Below are 24225 nucleotides of genomic sequence, written 5' to 3' on the forward strand. Positions count from 1 at the left end.
GTGTGTTTTTTTTCCTTTCTGTCTCAGTCTAGTATTCTTTGTCTGTACAAGGCCATCCAACTCTTCAAAAAGACTGCATCACAGAACAAGCAACGGCTTGAGCCCAATGCCTCAACTTGGTCTTAACTTGTTGAGGATCATCCCCTGCAAGTCATGAAAAAATCAAAATATTACCAAAAACTTATATTTTATGTTTGTAAACACATAATGAAATTCTTTTTATATTTGTCAAAGTTATACAAAAACTTGGTACACTAATATGTTTGTACTGATATGGAAATTTTTCTTAAAATCATTTTTTTAGTATTGGTTTGAATGTAGAAACTTTACCTGGACTGCAGATCTTCCATGCGTCAGATTCACTCTTTGGGCTCTCAAAAGATGAAGAACGGACATCGAGTGATGATGATGAACCACCAGGCGTTGAGACAGGACTCGTTGAAAACTGTCGATTCACTGCAAAATAAAGGTCGAGAGCAGGCAAAGTGTTGCACAATGTCTGACCATCTTCTTCATTGAATCCAAACCCGAGCTCTATGCTTCCTTTGAGCTCGTTCAAGTCCTCATCGGTGAGGTCCTCAGAATCTTGATTAATGCCATTCTTTTTACGCTCTTGTCTAATAATTTGGCGGCGTCTCTTCTCCCACGCAATGTCACGCGGGGTCTCACACATAGATAATTGTTTCGACAAGCATCTGCGGTTCTTCCAAGGCGGAGGTGCCAATGGCATGTGTTGAAGCTCCTCTTCTGACTCATACAATGATGGGGATGATGATGAAGATGACATTCTAGCCAAACGTTGCTCGCCCTGCATTTTTAATATATATATATTTTTAATGAAGTGAGATTTTTTTCTTTGCTTTCCCTTTTTTCTTTTCTTGTTGCCTAAGAAAGAGGGCAATGCTGCACAAAAAGATTGATCAAGTGGCTGCGGCAGCGACTGGAGCCGCCCCCGTCAGCCTGGGGTTTGCTTTTTGAGGTGTACGATGGGGGTGGGGGGGTGCGTCACCTGAACGCAAAAAGTGTTGAATCCAAGATAAGAATTTGATTATCGACGGACGTCACCGGCCCAACCGGCTCAACCGAGGATGTGTTGCAAAGGGCTTTAATGCTTGTGAAAGTCGAAATAGATGGGTAAAAGAGGCGTCTGTCACACCATTCATTGAGTAATCTCTTGGTGTCTTACATGCCATTCATTTGTAACTGTCTAGCTGCAATGCCTGAGTTAATTTTAGGGGGTAAGTAGTCAATTTTTAGGGGGTATTTGTGCTGTTTGTTTGGGAGGTTTACCTGCATTCCAGTAACTTAATCCTAAAACAAGAGCAACTGCTATAGAATCCGTTTTTCATGTGCTAAGTACATTCCAATCCGATTTTCATGGGATACAAAGAGGAACCGTTATAGAAGTTGAGGGTGACAGTTATTATGCCATATGTCGTTTCTGTTGTGTGACACACATAGCCCAGCAGCTAACCATCATGTCTCCTTAAATACAAGACAAGATTACGTACTGTTCAAGTACATTCCAAGTAGCGAAGTTCTATTGTTCTTTTGGCTAAATTAAGGACATTTTGTTGTGAATCTTGTGATGCAAAACTCATGAAAAAACAAAATATTAACAATCAGAATCATTTGGATTCATAGAAATGTAGAAAGTTCAGTAAGTATTACTGTCATTAATGAAGGAATTTAGCCCAGCTCATATTTATTCATGCCAAATTGGTAGCGAGAGTGGATGGGAGTTTTGAGATTAAAGATATATTCTTCCATAATAAAAATTTTCTATCTCACTTTTTGTATTTTTACCTTATGCCCCAACTTGCTACATATTCTTTTTTCTTTCCTTATAAAATCACTAAACTTTAAAATAAAAGAAAAAAAAAATCAAGCACATAAAAAATTGTAATTGGTGGAGTATAAAGCAAAAAATAATAATAATAAGATAGAGGATTTTCATTCTTTATTTCATAAGAAAGAAATCATAACAATCATTAATAATCTGATTTGCAATTTGAGTAGTATGAAAGCTTTAAGAAATCATATAAGTACTTCTTCCCCTAGCTTATAATGTGATAAAAAAATATTATAGAATGTTAATTGATACAAACTATATATATCTTATAGTAAAATGAAAATGATTTACAATTGTATAATGACAATAATTAAAGTTAAAGTTAAGAATTTGTTAAAATATCTAAATAAAATAAAATTATAATCTTAGGATATAAGAGATGATAATGTTATTGGAGTATTTAAAAACTAATTAAGGAGAGAATAAAAATCCTTTGTTGTACTTTGAGTGTTCCAATTTATGCTCCAAACAATCATAATATGCCATGTACTTGAATTTTTTTTCCCATTTTAAATTTGTTTAATTTATAAAAAAATAAAAAAATGGATACGTGTAAGGTTATGTCTGGTGTAGTATTGTGGAACACTCAAAATAGGATAAATGATTTTTATTCCTTAGGAGACCATAAATTCATTGACATCAACAATATTATCCACTAACTACGATCACCTGCCATGTAATAAGTGCCATACTTCGTCTTTAATCACCAACTTCTATAACAAATGTTTCCGTTTCAATACATTGAACGGTAAAACTTATGTATATTTTCTTATGTATTGTCTTAAACTCTCCATTCAAATTCAATCATGTAATTTTGAAAGTTGTAATTGTACACTAGGTGTATAGGCCAATAAACCAGTAAGCCGTATGATTGTGCTGCACTGGCTAATAAACAATATGATAAATTTAATAGAGGAATTTAAGGTACAACAACTAGAGGATTGTACCAAAGTTTTGCCATCAAGGAAAAAAGATTTAGAAGGGAATAATTACATCCATTGGGAGCGTAGTATATGTAAAATAAAATTTTTAAAAAGCTCATTATAACAATACCATTATAGGATTTTATTTATTATGCCAAGCCTAAGGGTTAATAAGAAGAATTCTCTAGGTAAAAGAGGGCTCATTGATAGTAAGGTATACAGTTTTATTTTGCCTTGCTGTAGCAATGGTGCGATTTGGGAGTTCACTCAGCATACTGTATCCTGGATGTCTTGGGCTTTAGTTCTTTAGCTTACTTTCACTTTGGTGTTTTGGCTGACCCTTAACACTCCATTTGGGAGGATGGAATGGAATAAAATAAAATGAATAATTTTAGAATTTTCCTTCTATTTTGAGTTTTAATGAAAAAAATAGAAATATCATTCTCTTATTTGGAAGTTAAAGTGGGAGTGAATAGAATGAGTAAGAATAAACACTTTATTCCTCTCTAATCCCTCAAATGCTCAAATTTTCATTCCCTCTAAATTGCGAGAAATCTAAGGGAATAGAATTTAGTTTAATGAAACTTCCAGAATACCCCTATTTATTCGGCAATTTATTTTAAAATAAGGATTTAATAGTAATATAGTCATAAAATGATTTTATTAATTTCTTTTTATCCTACTCCCAAATAAGGTTATTTATCTTCCATTCATTTCAATTCTTTTATTTTAAAACATTCAAACAAGATTATTTAATTTCATTCTATTCCATTCTTTTCTATTACTTAAAAACATTTCATTTCATTACGTTACTTTCCATTGTTTTATGATTGAGTAATTTCATTTCATTTCATTTCTTTATGAACTCCCAAACGAAGTGTAAAGGATTAGACTTTAACATTTTGAAATGGGTTTTGTGCTTTGATTTCTTTGAGAGTTGAGATTCATCTGTGAAACATTTTTTGTCCTTCAAATTTGACTTCTCTACCAAATAACAGTGTTATCAAATTCTTCAACAATTTATTAAATATTTTTTTTCACCGAGAACTACAAGATTAGTATTAGTATATCATTTTCATTAAATAATTAATAACGTGTAATAATGTTGTTAGTACTTTATAGTTCAACTTATCACCTTATTTCTGGTAACTTTTTATTTTTCAACACATTTCAATCTTACAATTTCTTTTAGAAAAGATTAAAGACAATTTCATTTGAGAAAAATTAATAGATTATGTGCATCGTAAGAAAATTTGAGAAACAATTGATATGGGATTTTGAAATCCACGAAGTCATACATAAAAGAGGTTTCTTCAGCTAACTTATTTCAGTGGCTCCCTTGAAAACCCTTTTAACAAACTTATTATGCAAACATAAGCCCTCCAATCTCCGTATTCTGTGGAGAGCAATACTAAACATAGCATGTTGTTTTACTTCTTATAGGAATTCAAACTTTGTTTCTAACGAATGCAGCCTGTAGATTCACGATTCTTGCTCTCTATCATTGGTTTTGAACTACCTCTGAATCTCAAACAATTACACGTTACTTTGGACAAACCCCTAAAATGGAAAACATAACAAATGACAAAAAGAATGTTCCCATAATACTAAAGAACAATAAAAGTTTACCTTTTCTTCTTGCCTGGTTTTGTCCCTGAAATCCAGGTAAGTCTGCAAATGAATGAGCCTCCATGGTTAGAGATGGTTTAAACTATTTGTGCCATTCATATCACAAGGGAAAATCCAAGAAGCTGTGTTGTTTTTCGGCGTACAGGAAAACTTTTTCCTCTCCTTTCTTGAACAGCCTACATTGTTTTCCTGTACGCCAAAGCGCGTGCAATCAATCTTTTTCTCTCTTCAAAACCATGCACACCAACAAGCATATTTTGTTTTTTCTTGTTTGCATATCTTTCCTCTTGAATGCCCTTAATGTATGGGGTGCTCAGTCGGACTCATTAGTCCTGAGCTGTGGCTTGGCAGATGGTGGCACAGACATGTATGGTAGGAAATGGGCACCAGATTCCAAGTACCTTAATGGAAGCAATTCAATTACCATTAGAGCTGGATTCCAAGACCCTTCACTTCTTTCTGAGATTCCATACATGACAGCCAGAATTTTCACATCTGAGGCAACATACAAGTTCCAAGTGAAAACCGATAAGCGTTATTGGCTAAGGCTCCATTTTTATCCATCTGCTTATGGCAATTTCAATCCTGCAGACTCCTATTTCTCAGTGACCGTGAATGGCCTCACGCTCTTGAAGAATTTCAGTGCTTCAATTACTTGTCAGGCCCTTTCACAAGCTTACATTGTTAGAGAATACTCCCTGGCGCCATTGGATTCAAATACTTTGACAGTAATCTTTAAGCCTTCTAGTTCTTTTGCTTTTGTCAATGGCATTGAGGTGATTGAAATGCCAGACTTATTTGACTCGGCAAAAATGGTAGGGACCTCTGACCAAATTGATGTCAAGGGTGTCCATTCGCAGACAATGTATAGACTGAATGTTGCTGGGCAGTTCATTCCTCCAACCAATGACTCTGGTCTTACCCGGACTTGGTATGATGACTTGCCTTATTTAAATGGTGCTCAATTGGGGACAACCAATGCTATTAGCCAAAATGTTAAAATCCAGTATAAAAGCATGCCGGCATATGTGGCTCCTGTAGAGGTTTACAGCTCTTCAAGATCAATGGGTGTAGATAAGGCAATCACTGAGGGTTTCAACCTCACATGGGTATTCCAGGTTGATCCGAATTCTACCTATCTTCTGAGGTTTCATTTCTGTGACTTTTACTATAGCAAACCCAATCAGCTGGTGTTTTCCATCTTTGTCAACAATCAAACAGCAGAGGCTACAGCAGACGTGATCGCGTGGAGTGAGGGGAAGGCAGTGCCAACATACCAAGATTACATGACATATTTCACAGATGCCTCGGGAGATCAGATGCTTTGGGTGGCTTTGCATCCCACAAACGAAACACGGCCTGAGTACTTTGATGCATTACTCAACGGACTAGAGATATTCAAGCTCAGTGACACGACTGGAAACTTGGCAGGCCCCAATCCAAAGCCCTCACCTATGCTTCTCCAGAATGAGGCAGTGGAAAAGTCCTCTTTCAAGAAATCAGATAACAGTAAAGCTAAGGTGATCGGTGGAACAGTTGGAGGAGCTGCAGCCTTTGGCATTCTGGCTGCACTTGTTTTTGTTGTCTACCAACGAAAGAGACAAATCTATGGAACAGATTCACAAACTTCTAGCTGGCTACCAATCTATGGAAACTCGCATACGAGTGGCAGCAAATCAACAATATCAGGGAAGAGTAATGCTAGCAGCAACATCTCAGCATTGGCCCAGGGACTATGCCGCCACTTCTCCTTGGCAGAGATAAAAAAAGTTACTAAGAACTTTGATGAGTCTGTTGTGATTGGGGTTGGAGGCTTTGGGAAGGTTTACAAGGGAGTTATCGATGGAGGGATCACAGTGGCCATCAAGAGGTCAAACCCATCTTCAGAACAAGGAGTTAATGAGTTCCAGACTGAAATTGAGATGCTTTCTAAGCTGAGACACAAGCATTTGGTGTCTTTAATAGGGTTCTGTGAGGAAGGTAATGAGATGTGCTTGGTCTACGACTACATGGCACATGGGACTCTGAGAGATCATGTCTACAAGACCAAACAACCTCTCTCATGGAAGCAAAGGTTGGAGATCTGCATTGGAGCTGCAAGGGGACTTCACTACCTTCACACAGGTGCAAGGTACACCATTATCCATAGAGATGTCAAAACAACAAACATTCTTTTGGATGAGAATTGGGTTGCCAAGGTTTCAGATTTTGGTCTCTCCAAAACAGGTCCAAATATGAATAATGGTCATGTTACTACAGTGGTGAAGGGTAGCTTTGGTTACTTGGATCCTGAATATTTCAGGAGGCAACAGTTGACCGAGAAGTCTGATGTCTACTCATTCGGGGTTGTCCTTTTTGAGGTCTTGTGTGCAAGGCCTGCTCTCAATCCTAGCCTTCCAAAGGAACAGGTTAGTTTGGCAGACTGGGCTTTAAATTGCAAACGGAAAGGAGTTCTCGATGATATTATTGATCCTAATATAAAGGGGAAGATCCATCCAGAATGCTTGAAGAAATTTGCAGATACAGCTGAGAAGTGCTTGGCTGAGGTTGGATATGAACGCCCTTCTATGGGTGATGTGCTGTGGAACCTTGAGTTTGCTCTCCAATTGCAGGATAACAATGAAGATTCAAACCATTCTTCACAATGCGGGGAAAGCAGCACTTCTGATGAAAGTCCAAAAAACGATACCATGGCAATGCATCGTAAAAACCTGAGTATCGAAAGTGAGCATGAAACAAGTGATGAATCCGTAGAAACCAGTGCAATCTTCTCACAGATTGTCAATCCTAAAGGGCGATGAGGAGGTTGTTCTTGATGATTGCTGTGCCACCAGGAAGGGCTTAAATGACAATGGAAGGTCATGGAATTTGAGAAAATAAATTTAGCTTTTGGTTTTACTTCAGAGGGTGATGCTTTGTTTTGTGTTTTGTGTGTTGGATTTCATTTATTTGCTCCCTTTTAGTATTATTTGTTGGACAGTCCATAAAATATATAGCAACTTGTACTCTATACAAGGAGTTCAGATTCCAAGTTCACCCTGCCCGATATTCTATATTGATGATTTTTTATAACTATGTACCCAGTTAGCCTTTGTTCTGATATGATTATATAACACTTGTACTATACCTAGAAAGAAACTGAATCATTTTGTTAGATTCTTCATTTTTCACTTCGTTCTTTGTTGGGATGCTTTTTTTATTATTAAGACCTTCCATATATTTCTGTCCAACCTCAAAAATTGAAACGATGCAGCTTTTATCGTTAGCACTTATTGCTTCAACAAAAACCAAGTCACTTCTTTGTCTCTCTTAACTCTTCACTTCTTCCGGCCGAGAAAAAACATAAAACTCTTTCACTTCCTCTCTCAAATTTAAACGCACACTACGGATAAGCACCTGGCAAAGTGAGACCATGCTTTGCACTGTTACACCTTTACATATCCGCAATATCATTACAATAATATTATACTTTCCAAGTAATTTTCTTTGAGATCAAACCCATCTTAAATTTTTCTAATTCACTCGTTCTCTTGGCATAACTGATTTAGGGTGATTTGATAAGATGTCTGTGGAGAGTGGAGAGTGGAGAGTGGAGAGTGCTCTATTAATGGGATAGTTATCCAATTCACTTCTCTCTCTTTAACTCTTCATTTTTTCCAAAAAGAAAGAAGGAGGAAAAAAAAACTCTTGTATTTCTTTTGAAAATAATATATTGATGGATCTTCCTTCTATTGATAGATTGAATATTCCTCTATGAGTTGATGGACAAAAACTCCTATATCAGTGTCCGTGAATAAATAAATATCGACGACTCTCTCTCTCTCTCTTTGTTTCTTTCTTTCATTTTTTTTTTCTAAATTTTATTCAGAGTACTAAATTTGTGGTTTGTAATGTTTGAGGAAACACAAACTCGGAGAGATTGAGGCCCTGTTTGGTACGTGAGTTTAAACATATGTTTTCAGTTTTTAAAAATTATTATATGTATTTTCACAAATTTATTCACCTACATGTATTTCCAAAAAAATTTGAAAATTGTTATTTAAACACACGTACCAAACGAGTCCTGAAGCTTTAACTTTACTTGTTGTCAAGCTCAACAACTTTAAGTACTCAGGCGAAAATGTTAAGTGGGCATTTTTTATATTTAAATATTAATTAAATAATATTTATTGAATTTTTTTATTTAAAATCTATTTTCTTGTTTTCTGAGATGCAAAATTACTACTTAAGTTTTTGTATTTAAGTTTCTCTTAAATTTCTTTTTCAATTGATAATATGGCTAATTCACTTAATATTTCTTGTGACATAGTAGACCTTAAATAAGATTTATTAATTTTAATTTTGAAAAACTTCTTTATGCAGATGCAATTGTAACATGCATTGTTAGTAATATTCTATAAGCAATATATGTATTTGGAAAAGAATCTAGCATTTTTAAATAATTAAGTACATTCATTGGAGTATTTTCATATTTGCGTAACTTCTTTAAAACTATTAGTTTTGAAAGTAAATCTAAGCCATCAATCATAATAAATATCATGCTTGAGAAAACTTTTAAGATTAGGACAATATTTTTTCAAACTATTATCATCTAGTGTTTTTAGTTTTTCAAAATTATATAAAAAACAAAAAATATCCTAATACATTTGAAATTGTTCAAACCTACTTTCAATTGACGAAATAGCTTGATCTACTGTATATAAAAAATAATTAATTCCAAAAGATTCTTCAATAGATTGTGTTTTCTCATCATTGGCATTCTCACCAAATTGTTTCTTTCTACGAATTATATGTTTTTCACGAAATATAGGCTCTATTTCCATTTTGGTTGCAATCACTTTAGATGAAATCATAGCTAATGTAACTTCATCTTCTCTATTGAAGAAGGCAAAATTTTGAGCCAATTATAAAATGCCAAATCAAAGTTTAAAGAAAAATTCTAGATTAATATGTTATTAAATTAGTTAAATCAAATGATGACATGTGTCATCCAAATTGATATTACATTGGCATATTGAAATTTGTCATGTGTCACTTGGCCCACAAGATAAAAATAAAGATAAATCCCTTATTCAAAGTTTATGGATAATTATCTATATTAAAATAAATAAAATAAAATAAAGATAAATTTTCTATTCAAAATTGATGGATAATTATATTTATTAAAATAAATAAATTAAATAGAGATAATTATTTATCTTTATTGATCATTATCTTTATCAAAATAGATAAATAGAGATAATTATCCATAAGCAAAATTTGGGCCAATCAAATGTTTACTACTTATTTTGAAACATATCAATTCAAAGTGGAGCTTATTATCTGAAACCACTATAAATAGAGGACATCCCCTCTCATTTTTAATACAAAGTTTTCAAGAAGCCCAAGCTTTGGAGAAATTCTGTCTCATGAATCTTTGAAGAACTTGAAGAACATTCAAAGGACTTGAAGGATATTCAAAGGACTTGAAGAACATTTGAAGGACTTGAAGAACTTAAAGAACAACAAATCTCTAACAAGCTCAAAGCTAGAGATTTGTTGTGAAGGCCATTTGATCCATCTTCCAACCAAATTGAAAAAAATTTTGTGTTCGAGTCAAGAACATAAAGAAGATAGAATTAGAGGAGCAATTTTTGTAAAAGAGTCAAAATAGAGATTGTACTCACTACTTGATTAATACAAAATTATATTTGTGGAACACATTTTTCAATTTGTTTGATTTTCTACTATTGAGAAATTTTGTGTTTACATCTATATTTTTTATTAAAAGATATGAGACCTTTCAATCGATCTATGACAACATCAATATGCATGTCTTTTGATTGTAAATTTTTACTAACAAAGTTAACGACAAGTAATATATCATGCCTAACAAGAATTCAAAATTTTCAATCTCATATGTTACCAAACAATCAACTTCACTTTTTGTTTTAGGATCTTCACTTGTTTTTGCTAATTGTAACAAAGCATCTCTTATTTCTAAAGCTTGAAATTTTATTACTTTTACACTTTCAATTCAACTTTCCCAATGTGTTTGCGACAATGGTTTAAGAATTAAATTGACACATTATCTTGTAAAATTTTCCATCGCTTTGTGGAAGAAGAAAACAATGTATATATATGTTGTACTACTAAAAAAAGAAGCTATAGCTTTAGAACAAGAATTGGCCACATCGCATAGTACAAGGTTAAGATTATGGCAACTACACGGTGTGTAAAATACTTTAGGGTTTATATCAATAATTCTTTTTTGTAACCCTTGTTTTTTTCCTTTCATAATATTAGACCCATTGTCATATCCTTGTCCATGAACATCATTAATATCAAATTCAAGACTTTTTATTTCACTTATAATTTCATTAAAAATACATTGTCCAGAAGTATCATCTACTTTTAAAAATTCTACAAAATACTCATCAATTTTTATTTGACTTGTTGAAATATCCACACATCGTAGCACTAGAGTCATTTGTTCATGATGACTTGTATCAAGGGTACAATCAAGTATAATTGAAAAATATTTTGCTTACTTAATCTTTTTAATAATTTTACTTTTTATTTCATTTGCTAACAATTGTATCAATTCATCTTGTATATTATGTCCAAGATAATGATTATGAATTGCACCATGTTGAATACGTCGAACATGTTCTTGCATTACTGGATCAAATTTTGCAATCATTTCAATTAGACTTAAAAAATTTCCATTATTTTCTTGATAGATCTTTTCATTTTTTCCAAGATTTTTTACAACATCAATAATTCTTAACAACACTTTTCTCCAATGATCTTATCTTTGTTAATTTGTTCTTGGACATTTTCATCAATTGTTTTATTTTTCAATAATCTAATTTCTAAATCAATCCAAGCATTCATGTTAGTAATATGCTCCTTGGTTTTTTTTTTTTTTTTTAATCTTATTGCTAATATTTCTCCAACCATTAGTTCCTTCATTAGTAAGTTGATTTGTACCATATGTTGTTGAATTAAACAACTTGCAACAAAAACAGAATGCTTTATCCAAATCTTTTGAATACACTAGCCATTTTCTATCAAATTTCTCTCCATTTGGTAATTTTTTAAAATAATATTTAGTAGAAAAATGTCTACAATTTTTATTTATAGGAAAACTTGGATCATTGTCTTTAATTGGACCCTTTCTCCTAATAAATCTCTTAATTTTGTATCAATATTTTCCCATTGACTTGGATCATAGATATTATCAGTAGGTAGATTAGTAATTTTTTCATTTTCTTTAAAATTATTTTGTTTTTCATTATCAATTATTGTTACATTAAATGTTTGAACATTGTTATGACTATTTTCATTATTATCTTTTCATTGTATAATTTCATTATCTTCCAACTCTTTTTGATGAGTTTCTTGTTCATTTGTAATATTTTCACCTAAGCTTTCTATTGTGTTTTTTTTAATAGTAGTAACAAATTTATCCATATATCCTTTTTGAGATTCAATTTGTTTTTCATTTTTTCTCTTTTTTGAAGTTTTTCATATCCAGATAAATATTTTCTAGTAGACATTTATAATTACCAAATATTTATAAATAAATAAAACACAATTTATAATTAAAAATTATTATTTAACTAAAAATAAAATATAAATTATAGAATAATAAAACCTGGTTATTGCAATTTTTCTAAAGTTGTGACCACTTTATACTTTAAAGCGTAAAGTTACACAAATAAAAATTAATTTATTACATGGTTCAACAAATTAGTATCACTATAATACAAGTGGGTTGACATGATATGCATCAAATAATCAATTGGTGTGATAACTTATAATAATTGATAAAGTAAAAGTAGAAGATACTATGCGTGGAAAGTGGGTGTGTGCCTATGCATATACAGTAAGTGTGGGTGGGTTAGTGTATGTGGGCCAGCTGTGAGCTATGGTGTGTTAATATGCTATGGCCTTTGTGTAGTGCCAGTGTGTTGTCCTATCAACTGTGTGTGTAGTGGTAGTGTGTAGAGTAAAAAATAAATTTTGAAATATTGAATAAAAAGCCTACACTCTTCAATCTACATGAGAGTTTTAGAGAGAGAGAGAGCCACATGCACACCGTCCACTACAGTGAAGGCAATGAAGTTGTTAGGTTCTTAAAGTTTAAAACAATTGGCAAACCATGAGCACAAACTTATCTAGGTATAGATCTTAGAGTCTATAGAGTTTATTAGATAATACTTAAGGTGTTACAAGTCAAAATACAAGAACATTCAAGCTGTAGAAAAGAGAATTCAAATTCATTGAAATCCGACCGATTGAAAATTAGATCCGACTGATCGAAAATCGCAAACATGAAATTTCAGTAGAATTCTATTTCAACACAAACTCTACTTAAATGTATTTGGTTTCAAGTGAAACACTTCTAGTATATAAAGGAAAAAAACCCTAACTACGTTTCCAGAGCTTTTTAGAGACTTTGGAGGTGCTCTTGTGAGATCTAAAAGGTATTGTGCCTTCCTCTATCAAAGTCATTGCCAGAAATCATTCTCATGTCATTAGATTTGGGAGATCTGAAGTTACTGTAACAAGATCAACAACTGCTGATGATCTAAACCTTCAAGGGTGGTCTTGGAGTCACAAACTAGAGAGTTTGTGTTGCTAAACCTTTGAGTGGGATCCCAAAGTCACAACCATGGGTGCTTGTGTTGGTGTAAATCTAAGAAGAGAAGAAGTCCATGGATTTGGAGCTTACACGTGGTCGTGTCAGTAAGTTATTACATGAGGTAGCAATAGATTTAGGGTTAAATCTGATTGTAAAAACTTCAATTCTCTTATAGTAGATTTTTTTTTTTACCTTGAGGATAGTTAGGTTAAATCATTTTCAGGTTTTTACCTTGAAATGGTTCGTTTCATTGATTTTCCTAGGTCATCATATCGTGATGTTGTTTATTTTCTGCTACTTTGCATAATATGATTTATTTGTGTTTAACCTAGATCTGAATAATTAATCGAAGTAATCACTTGATTAATATATTAGGTTAAACAATCTGGTTTAAGGGGTCTAAACATAACAAACAAATGGTATCAGAGTGGGTTCACTATGATTGGATTAACATCCCAAGTGAGATCCCTGATCCCTACTATCATAGATAATTTTAAATGTCTATCTTCTCATATTTGTGATGATTTGAATAAAAATGACACTAATGTTTCTGTTGATCTTGTAGATGCCTGTGAAACTCTTCATGGGGAATTAACTAAATCTATGAAAATTGCTAAGAAATTCATGGAAGAGTTAAAATTGGCTAATCTTGAAAAAGATGAACTGATTGTGAGATTAGATGAATCTAATAAAAATAATGAATTTTTGAGAAATCAATTTTCCTCTCAAGATGAAAAGATGAAAAGTTTGGAACAAAAGTTAGCTGAGGCTGAAGCTAAACTTGAAAATTTATCTAATACCAAACTTGCTATTGATAACAGATCTGTTTTTGTTTCTGTTCCTTTTAAGCCTAAAGACAAAGTTTATATTCCTCCTTTCAAGAAGAATCATAAAGAAAAGGCTTATTTGCTAGGTTAGACAAAGGTAAAAGTTCTGATGTAGACGCTGGAGTTTGTAAACCTAAGTCTAAACCTGCTGTTAGAGAGCATAAGAAATTTGTTTTTGTGCCTACCTATCATCTTTGTGATGTTGTTGGTCATATTAGACCAAATTGTTCTTTGCTGAGGCAAAAACCAAAATTTGAGACTAGATCTGCTGTTAGGAATATTGATGTACTTATGCGTCGCTTTTGTGGTGTGTTTGGTCATATTCATCCTAACTGTCATAAATTAGAATTTAAGCATTCGGTGTTTCAGTCTAGGATATTTAATGATTTATCTCTTGCTACAAGTCCAAATAAATTGTTTCATATGCTCTTGAAATATTTAAACTTGTTGGCTTGTAAAAGGAAATTGCAGGATTTCGATCTTTCTAAGAAGAAGTTTGTAATCCCTCAAATACACTCTGGTTCTCATGGTTTTTCACCTACAAAGCCAAAGACGTGTGCTATATGGATGAGAAAAGACTTACTAAGGTGAGTGTTATTTATTTGTCCTTGATATAATTCTTTCAATTATTTGTGGACATGTTTTTATTTTTGTTTTAGGTTGTTTTGTTTTAAAAAATAAAAAATCCAAAAACATTGAAAAGTTTCAAAAAGACAAAAATATTTTATGTGCTTTGTTTTATTTTTCTTGAGGATTACATGAATTATGATATCTCTTTCTTGATTTAGAACATACTTGATATTGTGGAGAAACATAGAAAGTGTGTATTGCTTAACTAAGTGCATGACTATTTTGAGATAAATGAAATTTTGTGTGAGTATGTACTAGTTTGTACATATACTCATGGATTAATTAAGAAATTGATATTTCTTGTTTGTGTACCCTCTATAGCTTAGTTGAGCATTGCTTATGCATTGTTGTTGCATTTTGTTCATTTAGCATAATGTGTGCTTTTTTTGTTTTTGGTCAATTTTTTTTTTGGGAAAATATAAAAAGATTTTTATTTTTTGTATTATGCATCTTCAAGGTGTGTAATTGAGGTTGGCTTATGAAATTTGCATTTCATGTTTGTGTACCTTGTTTGGCTTTGATGAGTTTTATTTTTCTGCACTTCGCTAGTTTGTGCTATTTAGTGCTTATATTGTGTGAGTTGTTTATGGTTTTTAAACACATGCTCTTGATTTTGAAGTCACATTTTTTTGATTGTAAGGACTAAAAAATTCTAGGAGAAAGATATAAATAATTATCTCACCACTGTTACTCGCCAATCATGAACACCTATGTGCAAATCATAAAAGTTGTGCTCGGTAAGGTGTAACACTTGCACAACAAAATTATTAAGGTGTTATTGTACATTAGTAAAAGAAGCTAAAAGCAAAATCAAAAACTAAAATAAATTATGCTTCAAAAGAAAAGAATAAAAAAAAAATTGCATGATTGCAAGCTTGTTTTCTAGGAGATGTGAGAGTAATATAATGTAACTCTTTAGGTGATAGTCACTTTCAAACTTATGTGATGGATAATGTAGAAATTGTGCTTATTTTCTGTCTACATATCACCTTGTGAGTATCTTATACACTTACTAGTTGCACACACTACACGCAAATCTTTGTTAAACTCTGTACATGTGATTGTGTGTTAAGTTTTATGGCCATCCTAAATTTAACTTCTTGATGTGTTTAATGCATTTTGGGGGAGTGAGGAAAGAAAAGATTGAAGAAATTTTGTTAAAGTTATTTTTGAAAAGTTTGGTTTGGTAAAACATTTGAAATCATGAACATACATCTCATATCATAAAAACAGATTTTCAAATGGTTCTGTAGAAAAAGTTTTCCAGAATTTTCAAAATTTCTATTTCTTCAAGATTTGACCAATCGAACTTGTGAGTTTTTGTGTTCAAAACTCTCTGCCTCTCTCGATTGATACTCAATCAATGTTCGACTAATCGAAAATGAAAAATTTTCAGTTTTTAAGTTTTTAACCAATCAGTTTTTTCATGCATTGCATTGTTTTCTTTATCCATCTTGCATTTTTGCAGTAATATCTCTCATTGTTTTCACACACAACAACTTGAACTAAAAATTGATTGATTAATCTTTGAGTTCTGTACATGTTATTTTTTCTTGATGTGTGAATTGTTAAAATTGAATTTTTTTTTGGGATATGATGGATAATAAATGTGCAAATATTTTCTCTAAAACATTACATGCTGAATTTTTATATCATTGAGATCTATATTATATAGTCTTAACTGATTGTACCTGGAATGTTTGCATGCATCTGTTTATGGGTCACATAGTGTCAAGTTTGCATATATTGAAAGAGAGAATATTTTTCTTCATGGGTATCCTCAACTTTTGTTTTTCTTTTTAGTTTTTCCCCACCTCCTAAATTTTTTCCAAATTTGTTTTTTCCAAAACTTGTGTTGTTTTCCCTATTTTTATAGGGGGAGAAAGCTGTTTTTAAAATCTATGTTGTTCATAGGGGGAGTTGCCTCTATTTTTTATTGAGCTTATGTTTTGCGTTCCCTTAATTCTCTATTTTCTCTTATCCTCTGTTGTGTATGTCTACTAGCTACTCTTTGTTAGAGTTGTTCTTGTAGATGAAATTTGGAAATTTGAAAATCCTATTTAAAAAGCTTTTTAACTATTTTTATTTAGGTAGAGATGAAATTGTTTTTTGAAATTGGGAGAAAATAAAAGTTTTTGATGTATCTTACTTAGGGGGAGAGTTAGTTTACATGTTTGTTATTTGCTGTTATTGCATATTAGTTATTTATTGTTTATCTATCTTTATTTCCACACATGCGGAGATGTGCACTTTTGAGTGTTTCAGGAAAGACAGGTATATTCTAATCAAGACCTTTTGTCTCTTCTTGCAACTTTTAGGCTTGAAGTCTTAGGTTGGAATTCGTGATATAATTGGGCATTTTATTGTAATTGGGTTGTTTTTGTATTTAAGCATTTCATTTTGTACATAAATTTTGTCACGGATTGCCAAAGGGGGAGATTGTTAGGTTCTAAAAGTTTTGAACAACTGGCAAATTGTGAGCACAAACTTGTCTAGGTATAGATCTTAGAGTCTATAGAGTTTATTAGACAATGCTCAAGGTGTTACAAGTCAAAATATAAGAACATTTTAGCTGCAGAAAGGAGAATTCAAATTCAGTGAAATCCAACCGATCGAAAATTAGATCCGACTGATCGAAAATCGCAGACATGAAATTTTTGCAGAATTCTATTTCAACCCAAACTCTACTTAAACGTATTGGGTTTCAAGTGAAACACTTCTAGTATATAAAAGAAAACCTTAACTACATTTTGAAAGCTTTTTAGAGACTTTGAAGGTGCTTTTGTGAGATCTAAAAGGTATTGTGCCTTCCTCTATCAAAGTCATTGCTGGAAATCATTCTCATATCGTTAGATTCGGTAGATCTAAAGTTGCTGCAACAAGATCAACAACTGCTGATGATCTAAACCTTCAAGGGTGGTCTTGGAGTCATAAGCTAGAGAGTTTGTGTTGCTAAACCTTTGAGTGGGATCTCAAAGTCACAAGTGTGGGTGTTTGTGTTGGTGTAAAAGTTACTACATGAGATAGGAATAGATTTAGGGCTAAATCTGATTGTAAAAACTTCGATTTTCTTATAGTGGATTTTTTTCCCCTTGAGGATAGTTAGGTCAAATCCTTTTTAGGTTTTTACCTTGAAACAGTTCGTTTCATTAGTTTTTCTAAGTAATCATATCGTGGTGTTGTTTATTTTTCGCTGCTTTGCATGATATGATTTATTTATGTTTAACCTATATCTAAATAATTAATCTAAGTAATCGATTAATATATTAGGTTAAACAATCTGGTTTAAGAGGTCTAAACATAACAAACAGAAGTTGTTGCAAAGAATGATTTCACAGTGAAGCTATTACAAAGAATGATTGAATAAAAGAAAACTTATAGAAAAAGATCAAGGATTCAAGATAAAGAAAAGTAAGGTAAGAATATAGATGGAGAGGCAGAGAGATAGAGAGTTAATGAATTTGTTTCCTATGATTTAATTTTTTTAGCCGAATTTTGACTTCTTTTTTTCCTTTTTTTAATCTTTTGTATTTTAGGATACAATGGGGCCTTTCTAATTCATTCTATTGACCAATAAAAGGACTTAAAATTTTTTCATAATTAAAAAAAAAAAAATATATATATATATATATATTTTTTTACAAGTTGGGGCCTTTTTTTATTTGGCACCTTAGACGATTGCATCGCTTGCTTCTATAGTTCAACCAACCCTACCTATTGTGGTCGAGGACTAAAGTCTCTAAACCCAAGGTGGAAAAGCCACTGGCCCCTAATTTATTAGACCCTTCTTTAGTGTCTAAGAGGTACAAAATACTTATACTTTATTTGATCATTCTTTGCTGTTGTTTGGTAATGAGTTTTTGATAATCGAACCAGATGGTGGTTTGTTTCTTTTCATTTGAACTGTTTATTGGTTGAGATTTTTACTGAGCCACATCATTTCTATAATTTATGTTTTGGACTTTTGGTGAGTGATTTAAATACGGTACATGAGGGTGTAATTAAGAATATTTGTTAAGTTAGGTACTTTTTAGACCCTAAGGCAAAGACAAGTTGAGTAAATAATCTGGTTTTGTTGGGCAGGTAAAAAGATCAATGAGGAAGAAGCTTAATCAACAAATCAAGCTCCTCCACGCCACATGCAGTTGGAGCACAGACCCATAGTGGTTGATAAAATGCTTGACATAGAATTTATAATTTTTATTTTGGTTGTATGATGTAACAGCCTATAATTGACATGAGTGAAACAAATTAACTTAGCTACAGGTAAGAGACTTGTTATTATTTTTAGGTCAATAATTTGCTTTTACTTATTGAGGCTTAGGGATTGTAGGGACACGATTATTTAGCGGCCCGAGAATGACATTGGGCTCGTAAGTAAAGGGCCCTAACAATATGATTTGTAGAGAGTGGGCTTGAAAGGCAGGACCTTGGTCACAGTTCAGCGGTTTAGTCGTGGTTTTAAAAGAAGCTTATTTACGGGTGGGCTTGGCTTGACTATCTAAGCCTTCCATTAGTGCGGGTTGTAGGATTTAAGTCCTCGGACAGCGTCCGAGGAGCATAGTATCCCTCCCCTTCTCCCTTTTTGTAGGATTTCCCCCCCCCTTCTTCTTGGGAGATCCTTTCTCCTTCGCTTTCTTTTTCTTTTATACTAGTGTTCCTTTTCCCTTTTAGTGTCCATGTGTAAGTTTTACTTCCTGGGGTGCAGATCTGTCCCGTCAACCCATACCTAGAGTGGTTGGGGGTGGTTGGAAAAGTCAAATAACATGGTTTGGGGTATGGGCCTGTCAGATGCTGGATTATGTATTACGATGTTGGCAGCTTTCTCCCTTGTCTTGTCCCTGTACAGAGTTTGTCCTTTTCGTCAAGCGTTTTGTGAGGTGCTGAGCATAAGATCGTCCTCGACCATATCCTCGTGCCTTCATTATGCGTCCTCGGCAATAGCTCTTCTCAACTTAGGCCTTGGGCCTTAACGTAGAGTAGGCCTGGGCCACGAATTCTCTGGTCCCACAATAGCCCCTCAAAATCCTGCTGCCCAACTTTTTAGTTGGGGAGAAGGGTTTTGGTGATGTTAGGCCCACATCATGGCCCGCTCAAATTTTTGTACTTTACTGATATTTGTGTTTTTCCATTTGTAAGTGAGACGTGCTGAACTAAGAGGCATCCCTTTAGTTTTTACTCATGCGGTGTCCTCTAATGTTTCAGTGTTCGAGGCGCGTTTTCACGAGGATCTTTAAATCTTGTGGTTGCAGATGGTGTTGGAAGTCGAGCCAAAATCGTCTTGTCCGTAGCATTCCTTGGAAACCCACATAAATTAAATGCCACCACCTTGCCCTTTATATAAGCAGGATAGGAGGTTATTCCCCTTACACATAAACCCTTCGACTCCCTTCAAAATCATAATCCTTCAGCTATAATCACAGTCTCCATACCCAGTGCTATCCACCCTTAGTGCAATATGTTTGAGGCACGGGTGGGGGTGAAGGGACTACACCCGCTACAAAGGCACCGGACCCCTCCGTGACTCAAGGTGGTGCGGTCTGGACAGGGGAGACACAGACTCAAGATGATCTTCCGTTTTGATAAGGTGGGGATGGTATCTCTGCCTTTTTCAGTCAAAATCCGAAGCAGGTACTGGTCGCATCAGATTCTTGGTGCGTCAGAAGTAAGGTTTTCCGCCATCAGCGCCGTCTGCTCTATCGCAGGCGTGGTTAACATGGAGGCTCATCAACTTCCGGCTCCCTGCACCTTTTCTTCAACGGTGCTAGCCCTAAGTTGGGTTCTTTTGCTGCCCGAGTAATGGGCATGTAAAAGTATTGAGGAATGGTTTTCGTGGATGCCGTTTTAGAACTGCTGCATCTCTCTTCTGTTTTCTGTTCACTCCCTTGTATCTTTTCTTTTTGCTTATGTAGTTAGTTTCTAGCATAAGCTTATTCAAGCTCTTTCATTGTACGTTGTACTCTTTTCTTTATCTTAATAAAAGACGAATCTGTTTCCTTCTATGTATTTTTCTATTTTGCAGCAATTACTTTGTGAATGGGTGTACTACATGTGTATTTTCCTTTAATGATACTTAGGGCAGGGAACCTTAAAACAAAAAGCTATTAACTTGAGCTTTCCGACATTACCGAATATAATAGTGCTAACTTGTAGTATATTAAACTTATGAGACTAACCCAGATAACAGCTGAACGCTCCGTAATGCGTGTGAGGCAGCCGTCCGAGCATGATAAACTCAAAGTAAACCATCCGAGAGGGTTGCCGAGCAGTGAGGGACTTTGACCGTGTCTTTGATAACATCTGACCCTATCACGACCGCATCAGTTCCCCTGGTGTTGAGGATCCGATGGTAAACTGTAGATTCCATTCAGTCCAGGGACCAACCCAAATATTAATGGGTAACTCCTCTACGGGGTAAAGTCTAAGGGCCATATAACGCCCAGGTTGTGTCCAAAACTTGTATTGTTTCTTCTAAGTAGTTGGTTTCCCTAGAGGCTTGAGTCCTAGGACCATACAAGGCCTTGGTTTTGTCCAAAACTTGTATTTTTTCTTCTAAGTAGTTGGTTTCCCCAGAGGCTTGAGTCCGAGGACCATACAAGGCCTTGGTTCTGTCCAAAACTTGTATTTTTCTTTTAAGTAGTTGGTTTCCCCAAAGGCTTGGGTCTGAGGACCATACAAGACCTTGGTCTGTCCAAAACTTGTATTGTTTCTTCTAAGTAGTTGGTTTCTCCAGAGGCTTGGGTCCGAGGACCATACAAGGCCTTGGTTCTGTCCAAAACTTGTATTTTTTCTTCTAAGTAGTTGGTTTCCCCAGAGGCTTGAGTCCGAGGACCATATAAGGCCTTGGTTCTATCCAAAACTTGTATTTTTCTTTTAAGTAGTTGGTTTCCCCAGAGGCTTGAGTCTGAGGACCATACAAGGCCTTGGTTCTGCCCAAAACTTGTATTGTTTCTTCTAAGTAGTTGGTTTCCCCAGAGGCTTGAGTCCGAGGACCATACAAGGCCTTGATTCTGTCCAAAACTTGTATTATTTCTTCTAAGTAGTTGGTTTCCCCAGAGGCTTGGGTCCGAGGACCATACAAGGCTTAGGTTCTGTCCAAAACTTGTATTTTTTTTTCTAAGTAGTTGGTTTCCCCAGAGGCTTAAGTCCGAGGACCATACAAGGCCTTGGTTCTGTCCAAAACTTGTATTTTTCTTTTAAGTAGTTGGTTTCCCCAGAGGCTTGAGTCCGAGGACCATACAAGGCCTTGGTTCTGTCCAAAACTTGTATTGTTTCTTCTAAGTAGTTGGTTTCCCCAGAGGCTTGGGTTTGAGGACCATACAAGGCCTTGGTTCTGTCCAAAACTTGTATTTTTTCTTCTAAGTAGTTGGTTTCCCCAGAGGCTTGAGTCCGAGGACTATACCCTTGGTTCTGTCCAAAACTTGTATTTTTTCTTTTAAGTAGTTGGTTTCCCCAGAGGCTTGAGTCCGAGGACCATACAAGGCCTTGGTTCTATCCAAAACTTGTATTTTAAGTAGTTAGTTTAAGTAGTTAGTTTCCCCAGAGGCTTGAGTCCGAGGACCATACAAGGCCTTAGTTCTGTCCAAAACTTGTATTGTTTTTTCTAAGTAGTTGGTTTCCCCAGAAACTTGGGTCCGAGGACCATACAAGGCCTTGGTTTTGTCCAAAACTTGTATTGTTTCTTCTAAGTAGTTGGTTTCCCCAAAAGCTTGGGTCCGAGGACCATACAAGGCCTTGGTTCTGTCCAAAACTTGCATTTTTTCTTCTAAGTAGTTGGTTTCCCCAGAGGCTTGAGTCCGAGGACCATACAAGGCCTTGGTTCTGTCCAAAACTTGTATTTTTCTTTTAAGTAGTTGGTTTCCCCAGAGGCTTGAGTCCGAGGACCATACAAGGCCTTGGTTCTGTCCAAAACTTGTATTGTTTCTTCTAAGTAGTTGGTTTCCCCAGAGGCTTGAGTCCGAGGACCATACAAGGCCTTGGTTCTGTCCAAAACTTGTATTTTTTCTTCTAAGTAGTTGGTTTCCCCAGAGGCTTGAGTCCGAGGACCATACAAGGCCTTGGTTCTGTCCAAAACTTGTATTTTTCTTTTAAGTAGTTCGTTTCCCAGAGGCTTGAGTCTGAGGACCATACAAGGCCTTGGTTCTGCCCAAAACTTGTATTGTTTCTTCTAAGTAGTTGGTTTCCCCAGAGGCTTGAGTCCGAGGACCATACAAGGCCTTGATTCTGTCCAAAACTTGTATTATTTCTTCTAAGTAGTTGGTTTCCCCAGAGGCTTGGGTCCGAGGACCATACAAGGCTTAGGTTCTGTCCAAAACTTGTATTTTTTTTTCTAAGTAGTTGGTTTCCCCAGAGGCTTAAGTCCGAGGACCATACAAGGCCTTGGTTCTGTCCAAAACTTGTATTTTTCTTTTAAGTAGTTCGTTTCCCCAGAGGCTTGAGTCCGAGGACCATACAAGGCCTTGGTTCTGTCCAAAACTTGTATTTTTCTTTTAAGTAGTTGGTTTCCCCAGAGGCTTGGGTCTGAGGACCATACAAGGTCTTGGTTATGTCCAAAACTTGTATTTTTTCTTCTAAGTAGTTGGTTTCCCCAGAGGCTTGAGTCCGAGGACCATACAAGGCCTTGGTTCTGTCCAAAACTTGTATTTTTTCTTCTAAGTAGTTGGTTTCCCCAGAAGCTTGAGTCCGAGGACTATATAAGGCCTTGGTTCTGTCCAAAACTTGTATTTTTCTTCTAAGTAGTTGGTTTCCCCAGAAGCTTGAGTCTGAGGACCATACAAGGCCTTGGTTCTGTCCAAAACTTGTATTTTTCTTTTAAGTAATTGGTTTCCCCAGAGGTTTGAATCTGAGGACCATACAAGGCCTTGGTTCTGTCCAAAACTTGTATTTTTCTATTTATTTATTTATTTTCAAAGATTAGCCCCTCGACCAAGGTGGGGAGAGTTAGCTTGACGTTGGAAGCCCCTAGAGCCGCCCGTGCCATGGGCACTGCGAGGCGTAGCCCCTAGTGGAAATTTATGTCGGAGCAACAACAGCATGTCGTTGGAAATGGAGGAACCTTCGCAGACCTTTGCTTGATAGAGGCTTAACTCCACTGCCACCTATGCCAACGCACAAGCCTTCCCCACAGACGGCGCCAATTGTAGGGACACGATTATTTAGTGGCCCGAGAATGACATTGGGCTCGTAAGTAAAGGGCCCTAACAATATGATTTGTAGAGAGTGGGCTTGAAAGGCAGGACCTTGGTCACAGTTCAGCGGTTTAGTCGTGGTTTTAAAAGAAGCTTATTTATGGGTGGGCTTGGCTTGACTATCTAAGCCTTCCATTAGTGCGGGTTGTAGGATTTAAGTCCTCTGACAGCGTCCGAGGAGCACAATATCCCTCCCCTTCTCCCTTTTTGTAGGATTTTTGCCCCCCCTTCTTCTTGGGAGATCCTTTCTCCTTCGCTTTCTTTTCCTTTTATACTAGTGTTCATTTTCCCTTTTAGTATCCACGTGTAAGTTTTACTTCCTAGGGTGCAGATCTGTCCCGTCAACCCATACCTAGAGTGGTTAGGGGTGGTTGGAAAAGTCAAATAACATGGTTTGGGGTATGGGCCTGTTAGATGCTGGATTATGTATTACGATGTTAGCAGCTTTCTCCCTTGTCTTGTCCTTGTACGGAGTTTGTCCTTTTCGTCAGGCGTTTTGTGAGGTGCTGAGCATAAGATCGTCCTTGGCCATATCCTTGTGCCTTCA

General features: G+C 35.1%; 2 protein-coding genes across 2 annotated transcripts; one reads left to right on the forward strand and one right to left on the reverse strand.

The window, feature by feature from the left end:
- Positions 1-814, reverse strand: LOC126719386 (uncharacterized). Its single transcript, XM_050421945.1, has 2 exons — positions 331-814; positions 1-144 (listed from the first exon to the last, which is right to left on the reverse strand). Exons 1-2 carry the CDS (start codon positions 812-814, stop codon positions 65-67), a joined length of 564 nt encoding a protein of 187 aa, XP_050277902.1. The 3' UTR covers positions 1-64.
- Positions 815-4640: 3826 nt separating this feature from the next.
- On the forward strand, positions 4641-7352 carry LOC126717455 (receptor-like protein kinase ANXUR2). Its single transcript, XM_050419201.1, has one exon. It carries the CDS (start codon positions 4641-4643, stop codon positions 7203-7205), a length of 2565 nt encoding a protein of 854 aa, XP_050275158.1. The 3' UTR covers positions 7206-7352.
- The last annotated feature ends 16873 nt before the right edge of the window (positions 7353-24225 follow it).

This window comes from Quercus robur, chromosome 3 (genome assembly GCF_932294415.1).
Source record: "Quercus robur chromosome 3, dhQueRobu3.1, whole genome shotgun sequence".
Classification (NCBI taxonomy): domain Eukaryota; kingdom Viridiplantae; phylum Streptophyta; class Magnoliopsida; order Fagales; family Fagaceae; genus Quercus; species Quercus robur.

Bases quoted from the DNA above. Each gene is read 5' to 3' on its own strand.
- LOC126719386 (XM_050421945.1), bottom strand. From the start codon at position 814: ATGCAGGGCGAGCAACGTTTGGCTAGAATGTCATCTTCATCATCATCC. The intron at 145-330 runs GTAAAGTTTCTA...CATGACTTGCAG, and splicing joins ATGGAAGATCTGCAGTCCAG to GGGATGATCCTCAACAAGTT.
- LOC126717455 (XM_050419201.1), top strand. From the start codon at position 4,641: ATGCACACCAACAAGCATATTTTGTTTTTTCTTGTTTGCATATCTTTC.